Source organism: Sphaeramia orbicularis, chromosome 6, assembly GCF_902148855.1.
Source record: "Sphaeramia orbicularis chromosome 6, fSphaOr1.1, whole genome shotgun sequence".
In the NCBI taxonomy this organism is placed as follows: Eukaryota; Metazoa; Chordata; class Actinopteri; order Kurtiformes; family Apogonidae; genus Sphaeramia; species Sphaeramia orbicularis.
In genome coordinates, this window is record NC_043962.1 from 51,605,937 (window position 1) to 51,625,587 (window position 19,651).

Genomic DNA, 19,651 nt, shown 5'->3' on the forward strand with positions numbered 1-19,651 from the left:
AGTAGGTGGAGGTCAGCATGGATAGCTTTGGGACATAAACTGGACCAGTGTTATAGACAAATCCTCTTCAGGTAAAAATCCACTTCCAATCTTTTCGTTTCTTTCTGTGACGAGAAGACTTCGAGTTGCAGGTTTGATCAGTCCGTAACACCTTGTTCCAGTCTTCAGTAGTCCACTGGTGGTGTTCCATGGCCAAGGCAAGCCTCTTTTTCTTATTCTGAAGTCTCAGCAATGGCTTTCTTGCTGCAACTCAATCCATCAAACCTGCAACTCGAAGTCTTCTCTTCACAGTTGAAACTGAGACTTGCTTACTACAACCACAATTGAGCTGTGCCTATCATGCAAGCTGTTGACTCTCAGAAACTTGTCTTCTGATTCTGTTGTGGCTTTGGGTCTGCCAGACCTCTTCCTGTCAACATTTCCCCCAGTTTCTGAGTGCCTTTTGATGGTGAAGGAAACTTGACTTACTGACACCTTGACTTTCTTGGCAATTTCTCTGTAGGAAAAGCCTACATTTCTAGCCTACCGGCTGACAGGCCGTAAGCTATTGTCGTCATGTGGTGCCCGGCGTCATTAACTGTCGTCGTCTATCGTCGTCATCGTCTGTCGTCCGTTACAAAAATTTCAATCGTCTTCTTCTCCGAAACTACAATTCTGATTGACTTCAAACTTGGTATACAGCTTCTTTATGATGATGTCAACAAAAGTTTGTGAAATTATTTGGATCCAGATCTGATTCTGGATTTGGTGCAACTTTGAATAATTTCCCCATTATAAGAGATAGGAAATGGATCGATGCAATAACTCAGTAAATATAAATGATATCAAGTTGAAATTTCTACAGTACAGCCCTGATGGGGAGATGACCAAAACATAATGGCCACATGCTGATCAGGATCTTCTTCTGGATCCGAGAACTTACGAAATATTTAACATGGGCTCTTATGGGGAAAAAATTTCAATCATCTTCTTCTCCAAAACTACAGTTCTGATTTACTTCAAACTTGGTATACAGCTTCTTCATGATGATGTCAACACAAGGTATTGAAATTATTTTGATCCGGATCTGATTCTGGATTTGGTGTGACTTTGAAACATTTTCCCATTATAAGAGATAGGAAGTGGATTGATCCAATAAATCAGTAAGTATCAATGATATCAAGTTGGAATTTGAATTTTTTACAGATCTGATTGGAATATGACCAAAACATGGGCTATTTCTGTAATATAATAAATACACACAACTGGGTGATAATAAATGGCATCTGGATACATTTCCCAAAGCTTTTAATTTGGCCAGTAAGCTACAGGGCCATTGGTCCTATTTTTAGCTTACCGGCCGACAGGCCTTAAGCTATTGTCGTCATGTGGCATCCGGTGGCGGCGTCTGTCGTCTGTCGGCGTCATCTGTCGGCGTCTGTCATCCGTTAAAAAAATTTCAATCATCTTCCTCTCCGAAACTACAATTCCGATTGACTTCAATTTGGTGCAACTTTGAAAAATGTTCCCATTATAAGAGATAGGAAGTGGATTGATCCAATAAATCGGTAAGTATCAATGATATCAAGTTGGAATTTGATTTTTTTTTACAGATCTGATTGGAATATGACCAAAACATGAGCTATTTCTGTAATATAATAAATACACATAACTGGGTGATAATAAATGGCATCTGGATACATTTCCCGAAGCTTTTCATACGGCCGGGAAGCTACAAGGCCATTGGTCCAATTTTTTTTTGGTTACATCTATAAGGTTCTTTTTTGTCTCGTCATATCTTTTCTTTTTTTTTGTTTTGTTTTGTTGCATCTGTGTTTTTAGCTTATTAGCTTACCGGCTGACAAGCCGTAAGCTGTTGCCATCATGCAGCGGCGGCGGCAGCAGCTGTCATCGTCTGTCATCGTCTGTCATCGTCGTCTGTCTGTCGTCGTCTGTCGTCGTCGTCTGTCGTCGTCGTCTGTCGTCCGTTACAAAAATTTCAATCATCTTCTTCTCCGAAACTACAATTCCGATTAACTTCAAACTTGGTATACAGCTTCTTTATGATGATGTCAACAAAAGTCAGTGAAATTATTTGGATCCAGGTCTGATTCTGGATTTGGTGCGACTTTGAAAAATTTCCCCATTATAACAGATAGGAAGTGGATCGATACAATAACTCAGTAAATATAAATAATATCAAGTTGAAATTTCTACAGTACAGCCCTGATGGGGAGATGACCAAAACATAATGGCCACATGCTGATCAGGATCTTCTTCTGGATCCGGAAACTTACGGAAATTTAACATGGGCTCTTATGGGGAAAAAATTTCAATCATCTTCTTCTCCAAAACTACAGTTCTGATTTACTTCAAACTTGGTATACAGCTTCTTTATGATGATGTCAACACAAGGTATTGAAATTATTTCAATCTGGATCTGATTCTGGATTTGGTGTGACTTTGACAAATTTTCCCATTATAAGAGATAAGAAGTGGATTGATCCAATAAATCAGTAAGTATCAATGATATCAAGTTGGAATTTGAATTTTTTACAGATCTGATTGGAATATGACCAAAACATGGGCTATTTCTGTAATATAATAAATACACATAACTGGGTGATAAAAAATGGCATCGGGATACATTTCCCAAAGCTTTTAATTTAGCTACAGGGCCATTGGTCCTATTTTATTCTTTTTGTTACAAATTTGATATCGTTCATCATGTTAATCTTGTTAAATAATTTCATAATAGTAGATTTTTCCTCTGAGTTGGAGGATTGATATGTGTAATTATTCATTTAATTTTTGTTATTTTAGTTAATATTATTTATTTATTTTTAATTTATATATACACACACGTATGTATGTGTATATATATATATATATATATATATATATATATATATATATATATATATATATATATATATATATATATATATATACATATATATATATATACACACACACACACAGGGTGGGGAAGAAAAATTTACAATATTTTGAGGCAGGGATTGAAATATATGACCAATTAGTTTATTGAAAGTCATGAGAATTTATTTGCCACAAGAAAATTTACATAATAGAAAATGTTTTTATTCTATGTGTCCTCCTTCTTTCTCAATAACTGCCTTCACACGCTTCCTGAAACTTGCGCAAGTGTTCCTCAAATATTCAGGTGACAACTTCTCCCATTCTTCTTTAATAGTATCTTTCAGACTTTCTCGTAATAGTTTTGCTCATAGTCATTCTCTTCTTTCCATTATAAACAGTCTTTATGGACACTCCAACTATTTTTGAAATCTCCTTTGGTGTGACGAGTGCATTCAGCAAATCACATACTCTTTGACATTTGCTTTCCTGATTACTCATATGGGCAAAAGTTTCTGAAAAGGTATGGATAATAGTGTTAGGTATGATTATGACATTAATTCTTTCAATGCCATGGGCCGATTAAATCGGCTTTACGAATACAACCTTTAAAGTGCCACGGGCCGATCAGATCGGCTTTGGAGAACACGCCATATTTGTGTACAAACAAACCATCCACCCCCATTTCTTTCTCACATTTCGATGACGTTCTTTCTGTGTCCCCCTTTTGAGACCAATCAGACGGGAATTTGAGGTCACGCGACTCAATAAATTATGCAAATTACGATCAATAATGAATCGGCTGCGTCCGGTGCGTTTTGAATCTAATCAGCAATTGGCCGGATGTTACCGAGCAGTTTCCTGCAGGATTCTTCAAATATTATAAAAACGATGCGAAATACTGAAAAACGGCCAAATTCTGTGGCACTTTTAAGGCTTATTAGCCCCTTAACTGTCTGGCACCGAAAGAGTTAATATATGTTTGGTTTCAAAACAATTGACGTAGTGCCTGCTGAGAAAAAACAACTAAATGTTCACTGTAAATTTTGCTTCCCCACCCTGTATGTAAGTGTATATATATATATATATATATATATATATATATATATATATATATATATATATATATATATATATATCTCACACACACTACATTAGAATCATATTGCTCATACTTTTGTTTTTAACTGTGCCACAACTGTCACCACCATGGAAGCAAAACAGTGTTCTTGTAAAAAGTGAAATGAGGTGGCACGGTCAACACAACAAATGATTGCACTCGGGTAAAAAAACGGCATTCAGCTCAATCACAGCATCTTATTTTGTCTAAAAGTCAGCGTTTCATAAAAATAATAAGTTCCTGAGCGGGTCACAGTGTAATGAGTCATGGTTGCACACAGCCCAGGGAGTCTAGGAAAACATGAGATAAAACGCTGACCTTGAACTTCAACTTCACCTCCTCCACCTCCTCCTCCTCCACATCAACACATGAAAGACTCTCTGTTGGTACGTACTTCTCAAAGATCTCTTTCTCCGTCACAATGTCTAGGTGGGTGAAAGGTGCGTCCAGTAGGTACAGGTCTGCATCTTTGTACACAGCTCTGAGATAAAACAGAAAAACAGCTAGTTTGAGTTTTTAAGTTTAATGAGAAAAGGCTTGATTGATAGAAGATGACAAAAGTTTAAAATGTTCTGTTTTAAGGCAAAATTGTGCTTTTATAACTTTTTTGTGCTTCTTTTTAATTGCAATCACCTCTTCCTACTTTCTATGTATGAAATGTCTTTAAAAAATAAACCTTCATCTCAAGGTTTTTAGCCATATAGGCAAATAGGTCTTTATTTTAGGTCTTTGTGTTAAATGAAGCTATTGGGAAATCAGGGGATTTCACCTGCTATTGTATTAATTTCAGTTTGATCATTGTGATTTTTATTTAGTTTTCATGCAGTTGTCATTGCTAGTTTCAGACTTTGTCAGTTATAATATGCCTATTGAAAAAACCCAGATGCAAAGAAAAGAGGAAGAAAATTATGTATAACATGAAGAGACAGAGTGATATTTCAGTGTATATGAGGAAGGTCAGTAGCTGTGGGAATGATTCACTTCCACTGATTGTTTACAATGACAGCAGCAAAAAGCTGTCAACTGATGCCAGAGCACTCAAGTAAATAATGCATGGGTTTATGAGAGAGTATGAGTGTCAGAACCTGCACTGAGGTTTAATGGAGCAACAATACTCTACTGAGGTTGGAGAAAGCACTCATCCACACATTATAATGCCATAAATCAGAACTGTAAAGTCAGACACAGACAGACAAGTAAGACAAGTAATAACTCCGAGTATTATTAAATATATGCGACAGTTTTACTGGACAGAGGTGATAGTGATGGTCATATTGATAAGGATGATTGGTTTATTACCCTGACATATATTTTTTAAATAGTCAAGTGTTTATGGATGCTAATAAAAATGGAAGCAGTGAAAATGTGGTGTGTACACAGGCATTTCCATATGTTCCATGCACAATGGAGGTGCTGATATTTTCCTTCTTTAGTAAACTACAATATGAGGCCAATTCCTGGTGTTTACTAAACTCCCACAGACCACAGATGGTAAATAAATAATGAACAAACTGAGGATAGTCAAGAACCACTAAACTACTTGATATCCTTCAATGTGTAGTTTCATCAACTGGTGGTACAGGTGGGTGATGAACTAAAGGAAAAACCCAGTCAGGGAGGTCTCAGACATCTACAACTGATGCTCAAGACATTCTCAACATAACTTGCACCATGTTGTCTGATGTCTTCATGCATGTATACAGATTAATCTGATTTCTTTTGCTTTTTTTTACACATACACAGATGTAAAAAATCTATATAAAATATAAATACATAAATATAAATCTAAGCAGTATATGTGGGTATGTGCAGGTGTTGGTTTTATGTAGGAATATGAAAAGTAGGGTGAGGTGGGTTACTATTTAGTACATTTTCCCATTTTCCCAATAGCTCCAGCATGGCTGCTGACCCCTCCCTCAGCTATCAGACACACCTGCTGCGTTCTACACAACTGCAGCATCTTACCATCAGGAGATTATTTGCTCTGTGGCTGTGCAGCACCAGATCATTTCACCTAATTCTTCCATAAACTCTCCCGGGTTATCATGCTATGTCACACCTCCTCACCTACATAGACTCATTTGGACTCACCACCACCCTGACCCTCTTCTCCCCACGGACTCTGCAGTTTCCACCCCCAGGTTTTGTTTCTTCCTTATGTATTTCTGTTTAATAAACACCTTTACTCCCTTCAGCGCAGTGTGTATGAGTCCATTCATTGTCTACGTCGTGACAATTTTTTTACATTAACCCATAAAGACCCAACAGCCACCGGTGACCAAAATCATCTACTAATTTATAATGTTTAATACATGATCATTCATTCTATCAATTCATGTAAATAATTGTTGTAAAATGCAGTTTGTCATCTTTTCATGGTCATCAGATGTGACACATTTGGCTGTTCAGAGGCTCCGTAGTGAAGGTGGAAACACCTTCATCTTCTACAGGTAATTTCAAGGTCTGCTTCGGCGTGGCCACCTACCCCTCCCTCTCCAATCATCATAATCACATCACCCACTTGTTGCCCACTGTACAGCTGCAGTGCCTCATCATTAGAGCTGAATATAAGGGTTGTTTCTGCAGCCATGCAGCACTGGCTCACTGTTCATGTCCACTTCACCTTTCCATAAGCCAGACATCATACTTCACCAGTGCCTCTCTCGACTCAGACCGACTCCCCCACAGGTTTTTGTTTGTATAGTTTTGTATTGATTAAAAAATCTGTTTCTCCCTTCAGCACCATGTATGTGAATCCTATCATTCACACCCTCATGACATCTACTACATTGAGTCACTAGTAAAACCCATGGAGTTTGATCAGTGACAGTGGATGGAGACACTGAATCCATTTACTTGCACACCAATACTCCGATCATTATCCGATTTCTGGAGATGTCCGATTATTCAAGTGATCACATAAGCAGGGTAGTCTGATAGGCTTTATCTGGTAACAGCAGTTATCTGATTATGAGAAATCGGATTAACACACCTAGATTTCTCCCCAATATTCTGATGTCTTCATGAATGTATACAGGTTTATTTATTTTATTTTATTTTACCTTTATTTAACCAGGAAAACCTCATTGAGATTAAGAATCTCTTTTTTAAGAGTGTCCTGGCCAAGACGGGCAGCAGTACATTAAATAGTTACAGACAGACTTCCATACATAAAACGAATATGCAAAAAGCACATAGACAAGTCAAACCTTCCAAAGTCAACTCTGCAAAAAGTGCTCATGAAATGTAGACAAAAGTGCGTCAGGCAAAACATCTGCAGCCAGATATCTCCCTCCCTATGTCATACAACATCCTCTTAAAAGTGTCCAACGAAACCAGATCCTTCAGTTTCAGGTCTTTTTGTAGTTCATTCCAGGTGAATGGGGCCGCATACCTGAAGGCATTTTTCCCCTGTTCAGTTCTAACTTTAGGAACAGACAGATTTCTTTTGCTTTTTTTTTTTTACACATACACAGATGTAAAAAAAATCTATATAAATGGGAAGTTAGGCAGTGACACAGTGAGCCTAAGGAAAAAGGTAAAGAAGCAATGAAATTAAATGAAGGATAGGAGTAGCATGTAACCTATTTTGTAGTCTTATTAGCTCCCACATAAGGACAGCTAACGCTGACACTGTAGGCATTGCCAAGGTCAACAAGTCAAGACCGGATGTTCTGAAAATGACAGGAAATGTATGTCTTACATCATAACTTATGTACATACTCCGAAAGAAATCAAATAATGGACTGAAACATGTAAAGCAGAGTTTTTGGATTATCGCATTTCTGAAGTGCATGTAAACATATCTGATTACGCAGTTACTGGATTACACCCAGTTATCGGATTTTTTAGAGGTTACATAAAAAGAAAAATTAATTTGGGAACTAACACAGAAGTACTACTGGGTCTTTATGGGTTAACGGAGGAGAAATCTAGTGTTTTTCCCTCTAAATATTGTTCCTGCAGCTTTAATACCTTTGACAGGAACTGAAATCTATTCTACTTCATAGTGTTCTTTACTTTGTGACTGACTATTTAATAAAGCTTAAAATGTTTTTAAATCATTGACCTTCCAGAAAAAAAAGCTGACAAAAGAAGATGATTTGATCTGAACCATGTTTACTGCATTTTAGTTTGTTTGCTGCTTCATATGTCACCTTTCTGCATTGTTTTCTACACCATTGTTTTTTTTTTTTAACAGAAAAGGTAGTACAAAGAAAGAACAAGCTGTACATTACATTTCTCATTAATCACTAGAGGGGTTGACATAGATGAGGGGATCAGTGAGATATGATGAAAGATGACAGGAAATACCTGGCCAGGCCGACACGTGCCCTTTGACCTCCACTGAGGGTGACCCCGCCTTCAACGAGGAGAGTCTTGTCCTTCTCAGGGAGTAAAGCAAGGTCCTGTTTAAGAGAAGAAGTTATGATGTACCATTAAAACAGAAGACAAAGGTAAAAACACATCAGAAAGATGTGAATAACAAACTATAAATGATAAATAGTAGTTAGCACTGACCATCAAATGATTCTTTAACCATTTCTATTTTTTTGTTTGGTGACAAACATATTTAATTTTTCCCTTGGGTGTTTTTATTGTATATTTTACAACTAAGGGTTAACTGCTTCAAATAATGGATGAGGTTGAGGTTTTTACATCAGAACCTATTTTTACAGTCCTGTTGTAATTAATAGTGGATTGAAACAGGAATATAAAAAAGGTATCTTGTCCTTATTAAAAGCTGGTGACGATGGGAGAAGAAAGATTAAGATCCTGTACTTCTGTAGAAGTATGAGAGTCGGCCCTCTGTCCTCGGAGAGCGACCCGTAGGAAACGGGGTCGGGCTCGTGGCACACGCACAAGCATGCGTGTGAAGCTTCGGATCTGTTTTCTGGGGAAAAATCGACATCGTCCTGGTGATTTCTCTCTCGTTCGAAAGGATCCATTCTGCCGCTAGCGGTGCCTTCTTCCTGTTCATCTGCGTCTGTGGAGCTCGATCAGCTGATGCAGCGCTGCTCGTCACGGAGGAGGCGGGGCTGGAGAGCCGGAGTGAACCCCGACAACCTGCATCGGGTGCACTACACTACTTTCCCTCCGGATCAGGACCAAAGGGTCCACATGGCATTGATAAATGCCAGGACTCTTTCTAATGAAACATTTGTCCTCCGTGATTTTTATGAGACTCATCAGCTGGATGCCATGTTTATCACGGAGAGTTGGCTGCGTGACGGTGAAGTGGCCCCCCTGCTGGAACTCTGTCCTCCTGATACCAGCTTCTTCAGCTCCCCCAGACAGGCAGGGAGGGGAGCAGGGGTGGTTTCAATTTTTAATAACTCTCTTAAATGCAGTCAGTCTGTGAACTCTGCTGCATTTACCTCCTTTGAGTCACTGCTCTTCACTATAAATCATCCCTGTGTGGTCTTAGTAGCTGTTATTTATTGTCCTCCCAAGTATAATGAACAATTCATGTCTGATTTTGCCAACTTTTTAACTAGTTTTATTGTTCATTATGACAGGATTTTAATTGTGGGTGATTTTAATATTCATTTATGCTGTGAGGATAAGCCACTGGTCACAGACTTTTTAAACATAATTAATTTCTTTAATTTTACACAGTTTGTGTCTGGTCCAACTCATTGCCGTGGACATACTCTGGATCTCATCTTAGGCTTTGGGTTGTCTGTTTCAGTTAAGAATCTCTGCGTCTTACCAGTGTTAAACCATTTATTAATCTTATTTGATATTTTAATTCCTATCTCATCAACCTCAGGAGGTGGAACGGCGACATCAAGGTTATCTAGGTACATCAGCCCAAGTGCCTTACATGATTTTAACTCAAGGCTGCCTGAATTGGCTAACTCTGTTTTTAGTGTTGACTGTTCAGTAGATGACCTGACGGAGCATTTTAACCTTGTCCTTCAGAACCTGCTGGATTTGGTGGCCCCAGCAAAGGTTAGGAAGAGTCTTAAAAAGAGCCCTACTCCTTGGCTGAATGACGATGTTTTACTCCTTAAAAAACATTGCAGGAAGGCTGAGTGTCAGTGGCGTAAATCCAGGCTAGATGTTTTTTATCAATCCTGGAAGGATAGTCTAACGACATATCAGTCTGCCATGTCAGCTACAATGTCCGCATTTTACTCACATCTGATTGATAATAATAGACATGATTCTAAGTTGTTGTTTGATACTGTGTCTAAACTCACCGAGATCAATCAGGTGTTCAGCTGTCCACAACTGACAGCACAAGACCTTCTCTTATTCTTTAATGATAAGGTTATGGATATCAGGCTGCAAATGCCACAGTCTCTGCAGTCCATTATGTGCTGCTGCGCCTTCTTTTAGCAATGGACAAGGATTAAGTGATTCTGTGCTTCCTTCATTGTCTGAACTATCTAAGATTGTCAGTTCATCACGCTCAACAACCTGTCCATTGGATCCTCTCCCTTCTTGGGTCATAAAGGAGCTATGGTCTACATTTGGCCCATATGTTTTATCTATTTTAAATTATTCCCTGTCTTCAGGGGTTTTTCTAGCGTGTTTTAAATCAGCTGCGGTAAAACCGTTGTTAAAGAAGCCTGGACTAGATGCTGAAACACCATCTAACTACAGACCCGTCTCAAACCTTGCTGTTTTATTAAAAGTGTTTGAGAAAGTGGTGTCAAAGCAGCTGGTCCACTATCTGACAGAAAAGAATCTCTTTGAGCCTCTTCAGTCTGCTTTTAAGGCAAATCATTCCACTGAGACTGCACTGACAAAGGTGGTTAATGATTTGTTGTTGAACGCTGACTCTGATTGTGCTTCAGTCTTATTGTTGGTGGACCTCAGTGCTGCTTTCAATACGGTTGATCACTGTATTTTAATTGAAAGACTTGAATACCATTTTGGCATCTCTGGCAAGGTGCTATCATGGTTAAAGTCTTATCTGTCAGAGAGATCTCAATGTGTTTTATTTAATAATGTCCTGTCTGAGCCTTGCACAGTGAAGCATGGGGTTCCTCAGGGGTCTGTTCTGGGTCCTCTGCTTTTCTCATTGTATCTTGCACCACTTGGTAAATTATTACATTCCTTGGAAATTGATTTTCACTGTTATGCAGATGATTTGCACTTGTACATGCCTTTAACATGTGAAAATAGGTCTAACCTGTCAAAAATCGAGGGTTGTCTTTCAGCTGTTAGGGATTGGCTCTCTGAAAATTTCCTTTTCCTGAACTCTGCAAAGACTGAAATGATGATCATTGGACCCCAGAAATTGCAAAATTTATTCAATAATGTTTCTTTGTCTCTTGATGACTGTGTTGTTCTTGGCAGATACAAGATGAAAAACCTTGGTGTCATATTTGACCAGTCACTTGCTTTTGATAAGCATATCAAGGAGGTGACTCGAATATCATTTATTCATCTTCGAAGGATTGCTAAGATCAGGCCAATCCTGAGTGACAAAGATGCTGAAGTCCCCATTCACGCTTTCATAACATCTCCTTTGGACTATTGTAATGCTCTTCTTTCAGGATTACCTAAAAAAAAGTTTCCGAGTCCTACAGATGGTGCAAAATGCTGCAGCTCGGGTTCTGACTGGAGCTGGGAAATATGATCATATTACCCCAGTGTTGGCCTCTCTTCACTGGCTTCCATGTCAGGTTCGTGCTGATTTTAAGGTGCTTTTACTGACTTATAAAATTTTAAATGGAGTGGCACCTTCTTACTTGATGGAGCTGGTTAGACTGTATGCACCTTCTCGTGCCCTTCGCTCACAAGTTTCTGGCCTCCTGACTGTGCCTAAAGTCAGGAAAAAGACTGTTGGTGAGCGAGCCTTTTCTTTCCGTGTGCCAACACTTTGGAACAGTCTTCCTCTGGACATGAGGCAGGCATGCTCTGTGGATGTTTTTAAAGCAAAGCTCAAGATCCACTTGTTTACTCTGTGTTTTATGTCTTGATTTGTTTGTACTGTTAATGTTTTTAGTTTTTATGTTTTATTGTGATTGATTTTATATCTGTACAGCACTTTGATTGAAAGCGCTTTACAAATAAATTATTATTATGAATACACATTGTGAAAAGACTCCACAAGTAATAGTTCTGAATGTGTGTCAAAATCTCACTTTAGTGAAAATAAAGAATATAATATTAAAATGTGATAAGTCAAAGTGCTCACTGTGCAATAAAATGATTCCTGTAAGTATTTCTAGTATATTCTATAAGATCAAGTTTTAAACCCAGGTTATTATGAAGAGTGTTTATTAAGCTTTAGAAGGATATTAATATGATTCTAGGTATAACAATATTCCAAACTCTCACCACCAGAGGACAGGCTGGTACCAGAAAATACTTATGACTAACAAAACCACCAACAAATCAACTATATGTATCCACAGACTGTATGACTCACTGAATAAAGTGTAAAACTCTTTATTGACACATGTCTATATTATGCTATCAAGTTTTCTTCAAACTAAAGCTCATAACCACATATTTTAACAGTTGGTCAAAATAACACTGTACCTTATAATCTTCATGTGCATACGTCAGCTGATAGTTTACATTACAGCTGTTAGCTTAGCTTTGTTTTTAGACACAAAACCGTCTTTTTCTTCTGCTATGATTTTATAATAATTAGGGATTGGGTTTCTATAGTGCTTTTCAAGGCACTCAAAGCGCTTTACATTTTTGATCCATTTACTCCACAGTCACAGACTGGTGGAGGTAAACTACATGTGTATCCACAGCTGCCCTGGGGAAGACTGACAGAAATGTGGCTGCCAATGCACGCCATCCTCAAACCACCATCTTACAGAAACGGCACTAGTCAAAGTTACCAGTGACCTTCTAACTGCTTCAGATAAGGGTCTTGTTTCTATACTGGTTTTATTGGACCTTAGTGCAGCTTTCGACACCATCGACCATCACATCCTTCAACGACTGGAACAATCAATTGGCACTGAAGGACCAGCATTAATGTGGTTCAAATCCTATCTAACAGATCGTTTTCAGTTTGTTAATATTAATAAATAATCCTCTCTTTGCACTACAGTTAGTTATGGAGTTCCTCAAGGCTTGGTTCTTAGACCAATACTGTTTATCTTATACATCCTTCCTTTAGGCAACTTAGTAAGGAAACACTCCGTCAACTTTTATTGTTATGGTGATGATACCCAATTATATTCATCCATTAAATCTGATGAAGCTAACCAGCTAACTAAACTACAGGAGTGTATTAAAGGTGCGGGAAACTTTTGTGACCAATTTTTCATCAAATCTGTCAAACCTCAGTCATATTCTCAGTATCAGGAATCTGTAAGTCTTTCTGTGATTACTCACCCACCTCGTGTTTGTTTCATCCATATAATATCAAATGATTGCGCAGCTGTGTGAACCTGTTTCCCACAGTGCATATCGCAACAAAATTCTGAAGATGCCCAAGTTACCTCCTGGCTCTGTTTGTAAACACATGGTTTGTTTATGGTGGATGGCACTTTGAAATTGTTCACCGTGATGTAAGAGATTCAGGTAAGTAATCACAGAAAGACTCACAGATTTGTGATACTTAGGCTATGCCTGAGGTTTTAAAGATTTGATGAAAAATTGGTCACGAAAGTCTCCCGCACCTTTAGAGATATTAAAGACTGGATGACCAAAAACTTTCTGATGTTAAACTCAGACAAAACCAAAGTCATTGTGCTTGGCCCAAAAACTATTATGAATGTGTCATGTCTGCTCCCAGACTGTGTCTGGATTTGTCTGTCTTTTCTGTTTTGTCTGTCATTTCCTGTTTTATTTTGTTAAGTTTCCCTCATGTGTCTTGTCTGGTGTCTTTACTTCCTCTCCCTGATCGTGTTCACCTTTTCCCTGATTACCTGGATCCACCCTGATGTGTTCCACCTGTGTCCAATTGTCTTCCCGCCCTCTTGTGTATTTAAACCCTGTGTCTTCCCCTGTCTAGTTGCCAGTTTGTGTTCTACAACTTGTTGTGCTCACTCACCAGCGTTTTTGGATCCTGTTAGTCTATCTGCCGTTTTTGACCTGTTTTCGTCCCTCGACCACTGATTCTGCCTGTGCCTATCCTGCCTGCTCGTCTACGACCTGATTCATGTACCCGACTCTGTTTCTGCCTACTCCCTTTGATACCTCAGTCTCCACCGTTTACCTGTACTTCGACCACCCGCCTGGATTACTGACCGTGAGTTCTGCCTGTCCCCATGTACCGTTGCCTTATTGTTTACTCCCCTGTGTATGACCTGGCTTGTTTTTTGACCTCCCTCTGTTTGCCCCTAGTTGGGATTCCGTTGGGGTTTTCCTGGCTCAGCCACGCTGGTCGTCAGCCGTTTCCACCCGCTGCCCAGACGTCAACCCCCGGACCCAGTGGCTTCGCAGAATTACTGTTCTTTCTGTGTTGTATTTTTTCACTGGTTAAAGTGTTTAATAAAAACACTCAACTTCACTTCTGTTCATGGTCTTGCTTTTGGGTTCAGCCTTTGTACTTAGCCTTTTACAGAATGCAGTGTCCAGTGACGTTGTCACCATGATTGGTGTTACCCTGGATCCCAGAAACCACTGTGAGAAATCTAGGTGTTATTCTACCATTTAACTCACACATAAAACAGATTTCTAGAACTGCCTTTTTTCATCTGTGTAATATTGCTAAAATTAGGCATATTTTAACACAGAATGATGCAGAAATATTAGTCCATGCTTTTATTACATCCAGACTAGATTATTCTAACTCACTTTTCTCAGGCTGTCCCAAAAAGTCCTTAAAGACCCTTCAGCTAATCCAGAATGCTGCTGCTCATGCACTGACCAGAACCAGTATCAGAGACCATACTTCTCCTCTGTTGGCTTCTCTGCACTGGCTCCCTGTAAAAGCTAGGACAGTCTTTAAAATATTCCTTCTCACTTACAAAGTCCCTCATGGCCAGGCGCCTACTTATCTGAAAGAGGTTTTAGTTCCATACAATCCATCTAGAGCACTACGCACGAACATGCAGGCTTATTGGTGGTCCCTAGAATCTCCAAAAGTAGGACGGGGGGCCAGAGCCTTCAGCTATCAAGCTCCACTACTGTGGAACCACCTCCCTACCTTGGTCCGGGAGGCAGACGTCATCTCTATGCTTAAGAGTAGGCTAATAGGTTTCATTTTTGAGGGTGGCTCAGGCTGCTCTTAGTTCTGCTGCTATAGGCTTAGACTCCTGGGAGACTCATCATGATATACTAAACTCTTCTCTGCTCCTCCTCCTCTCTGACCTTCTCTCCTAATCTTCTCTTCTATTTACGCCCCAGTGGATACATATTACTGACTTGACTTCTTCCCCAAAGTCTCAGTGCTTTATCGCTTCACAGGTTTTCCCTGGATCATCTCTGTACCTGCTGTTGTGGTCCTGCCTCTCTCCTGCCTTTGTCATCACCATTCACTTATCCACATAGTTGTGATGGTGTTAATTATATAGTTGCATAGATGGTGGAGGTTTCTATCATTTGTACTAACAGTGACAGTAGTAGTATATCCACTCTTAGTACTTGTACTTGCATTTGTAGTATTAACAGTTGTGGACATTTGTTCTGGTTATTTTTTAACACCATTCCCATTTTTCTTCAGTGGTTTTGTGTCTTAATCAAAGCAGAGTGTGTTCAAAGTATCAAAAAACACAAATCATGACCCATAGATGAGGAAGGCACATGAAGGATGTCACACTTAGACAAACGGTGTGCTGAGGTTAAACTCATAATGGAAATGGATGTCCACAGCAGCAGGGGTGAAGTGATGGCACAAGTTGATCATCATTAAACGTCCTACCTTTACCAGTGGGACTTCCACCATCCTGACAGGAGCACATAGGGAATCAAGTTAACAGTTTGTTTAAAAGCTTATAAAGTGAGACAGCACAGTAAAAAAACATGTTGCATGTCTCAGTAGGAACAAAAAGCACCTGCCAAGAGAGCAGCTAGAGACTGGAGGCAAGCAGTGGGTTTACAGATAGGACCACCCATGGGAGTCTGTCTGAGGCTTCAGGGCCAACAATAGCCAGGAATTACAGCCACAAGCCCTCTAAAAGCCTGTCTCTGTCTGGAGAGCTGTATCTGGTCGACTATGTCTGTCGGGGATGCTTGGAAGCACTTCCTCAAGTAGGGCCTGACTTTGAGGGAACAATTTGATGTCACAGTTATAGTGATGAACCAGAGCTGGCATTCTGAACTTTACAATGAGTGGAAACAGAGTTTTTAGTGATTTGTTTACTTTGTTGTGATCTTGTGCCACTAACTGAAACTAACCCCTTAACCAAAACTCAATGAACTTGAATTACATAATCTGTGATTCATAATCTAGACCGAGGCCAGCGGTAGGCATGGGCAGGGGTGAGCTCAGCCCACCCAAATGTCCGTCTTGCCCACCCAATTGAAAGTTAAGGGAAAACATTTATCCAATAGAAAAATATAACAGACTACACTACTATTGGGTCTTATTTGCGATTGGATGGGCAGCCCACAGCCCACCCTATTTCATCAGTGATTGGTTGTCATTATTGTTTTGTTTTTCCTGAGTACTTCATTTGCTCATACTGCAGCTCACTGTCTGTCATCTGTTTCCGAGCTGCAGAGAAATAAACTACTCTCCTGGGTCACTGCTGCACCTATCGAGGTCACTGCTGCACCTATCGAGGTCACTGCTGCACCTATCGAGGTCACTGCTGCACCTGTCGGGGTTCCTGTTTAATATTGCAATTCTTTCTACTAGAGTTTAACTGTTTCTGTGACTTTTTGACATGCTCTGTCTCTGGGCTCCTGCAGAGCCACCGGCCCGGTACACATACACTGACTAAAGCAACGGCAATAAAACACACACACTGGGCAACACAATGCCAGTAAAACACACAGTCTTTCAGTGTGTACCAAGGAAGGTACAAAAACTGAGTGAGGGGCAAACGATCTCTGTCACTAAATTATATTAATTATTATTTTAATATTATCATGTTTACTTTATATGTACATAGTTCTACTGACATTTGAGTCTAAAGTTCAGGGTTTTAGATGGAAAAAGAAAGATTTGTTGTTTTCTTTGTTTTTTGTCACTTTTCAGATTGAATTTGAATAAGACTTTTTTGTTTGTGAATATGAAAAAAAAATAATTTAGTTATTTTATTTTTACTTGTGGCCCAGTTTCAGTTATTTGTGCGGTTGTTCTGTTGTGCCACTTTTTGTCTGAGTTTGAACAAGAGTAGACTGCCTTATTTTTGTATAAATTCTGGCCACAGTGAGAATAATTTTTTGTATTAGTATTTAGTATTCATTTTTTTTTATTTTTCAAGCTCATCCAATGAAAAGAAATATGCATGAAGGACTTTTAAAATCATTTTTATTTTATATTAAAGAGTAAATGAACACAGATGAGCTGCATGACAATTAAATTTCTCTTTGGGGATCAATAAAGTGATTCTTATTCTTAAATAAACCCTCAAACCACTTCCTCTCAGTGCCGTCAGGACTGCAGTTCAAATTGTCAGCCTTCAGGACACTATTCAGCTTCGCTATCATCAGTACACACCAACCAAGTTGCCCACCTGTTATTTCAACCAGCCCACCCTAATATGACCAGCTAGAACCAGCCCTGATCTAGACCCAGTAATGGAATATCATATTTGTAAGAAATGCTGTTTTCATTCTCTTAAAACTTACTTCATTGCTCACATTTGATCATAAAGCTAAAGGACTTTTAATAATTATTTGAATGACAGCTTCACTGGTGTTATTGAACTTCCTTCACCTATTCTTATTTTATCATCATGTAGTGCATGTGCAAAAAGTTAGAAATAGGTAACTGACAACAGACAACAACATCAGTTATTAACTTTTAGATTAATAAACAACTTTTTTGATAACCCATAATCAGTTTGAGTTAAATTTTCCTCTCTTGCATCCTCTTAAATGTGAATTTTTTCTGGCCTCTTTCTGTCTTTGGGTTGTGGACCATGGGCTTTGGAAAACTGGAAAAATCTTATTTTATAGACCAAGCAGCAGATTACTTAAGAAGGTAATAAAGACACACATAAACGTTATTTATCCCCAGGGTGTGAAAGGGAGGTATTGGACAACAAAAACAAAAAAGAAATGGAAAATAGCATTGGTGTCACACTGTATGACCAGATACGTTGAGTTTACTTAAAAAAATTTGAGGAAACCGGTTGCCTTAAAAAATGTAATGAGTGATGAAAACTTGAGTGTATTAAACTGAAATGCTTGATTTGTATGGAACTGCTATTTTAAGTAGAACACACTAAATGCCAAGTTAATTTAACTTAAAATTTGTTGCAATGTCAATTGCATTGTATAATCATTAGACTTAATATCATCAGTTCATTGTACTCAATTCCAAGTTGATTTCAATTAAAATCTTTTGCAATGTAAATTGCTTTGTATAATTATTAAACTTAATATATTGAGTTTATGACACTTAATTCCAAGTTCATTTAATTCAAAATCACATGCAGTATTAATTTCAGTAAACAAAAAAACAACTACCAAAGAGACATTCTTTTTCTTTTTTTATTTTGCTGTAGAAGTTTTAACCTCAAACTAAAACATGAAAGTCATGGAACATAATATCTTGGCTGTTTATTCAGATGTTTCCAACCTTTCTCTCTATGCATTTAACTGTCTAGTGAGTGAATGCTTAACCCTACTCAAAACTCAGGTTGGAAGGTCCATGCTTTAACAAACAACCTTAAATCACTAGCTCCTGAGAACATACTGTATTTCACATAAAACATGAAAAGGTCTTACACCAACATTTTCTCAGCTCTTTCACAATAGCACTTCTGCTGCTTAAACAAATGAATTACAACAAATTACATTAAAAAAAAAAATACGATGAGGGGCGTGGCCTGGCCGCAATGGAGTGAGTCGTGTTTTATGTGCTCCCGCTAAACTCCTTTTTTAAGCGAGATTTGTAAAGTGGATCTTACATTATTCAACAGTAAACTTCTGTAAAAACATATTCTGAAGTTGGACCAGCCCCGACAAAGCATGCAAATGGCAACAAAATTGAAGAAATACAAGTATACTGGATCCTCCAACACAAGGCCCAACACGTCCTCGGATCAGAGTACTGCCGAGAGCCCAGGTGAAATGACCCCGCCCCTGCCGACCTCAGGACATATGGACATTACAAGCCTCAAGTCAGAAATCCTCCTTTCACTGAAAGCAGATTTTTCAGCTGTGATTAAATCAGAGCTGAAAAATGCCCATGCCAAAGATTTTGACTGTCTCAAGAGCGAGCTGAAGGCGGTGAAAACGGAAATAATGAATAACACCGTGGCGCTGAACCCTGAGACTGACCAAGTGAAAGTTAGCATCAAAGAGGTGGAGGGGGGGCTATCAGTATGGTCGGATGAAGTGGCTACTTTACAAAACATAGTGAGTGAGCTGAGGGCAGAGATGGTGAAATTAAAAGACAAATGTGAGGATATGGAAGGTAGAATGAGGAGATGCAACATAACAATCCTGGGTGTACCCGAAACTCCCTCCTCCAGCTCCACAACATCTGTATCAAAGCTGCTAACGGAGGTGCTACAGCTGGATAAAAAGCCACTGGTTGACCACTCACATCGGAGTCTAGGGCTGAGAAAAGCGGGTGGAAAACCCCGTGCCATCATCATCAAGCTACACTACAATTGAGACTGTGTG

General features: G+C 39.0%; 1 protein-coding gene across 1 annotated transcript in view; it reads right to left on the minus strand.

Moving 5' to 3' along the window:
• Window positions 1–19,651, minus strand: part of cftr (CF transmembrane conductance regulator) — a 132,868-nt gene that overhangs the window by 48,016 nt on the left and 65,201 nt on the right. The window contains 2 exon segments of the mRNA XM_030135578.1: window positions 4,371–4,457; window positions 8,291–8,385. Of these exon segments, the coding sequence (XP_029991438.1) occupies window positions 4,371–4,457; window positions 8,291–8,385 (182 nt within the window).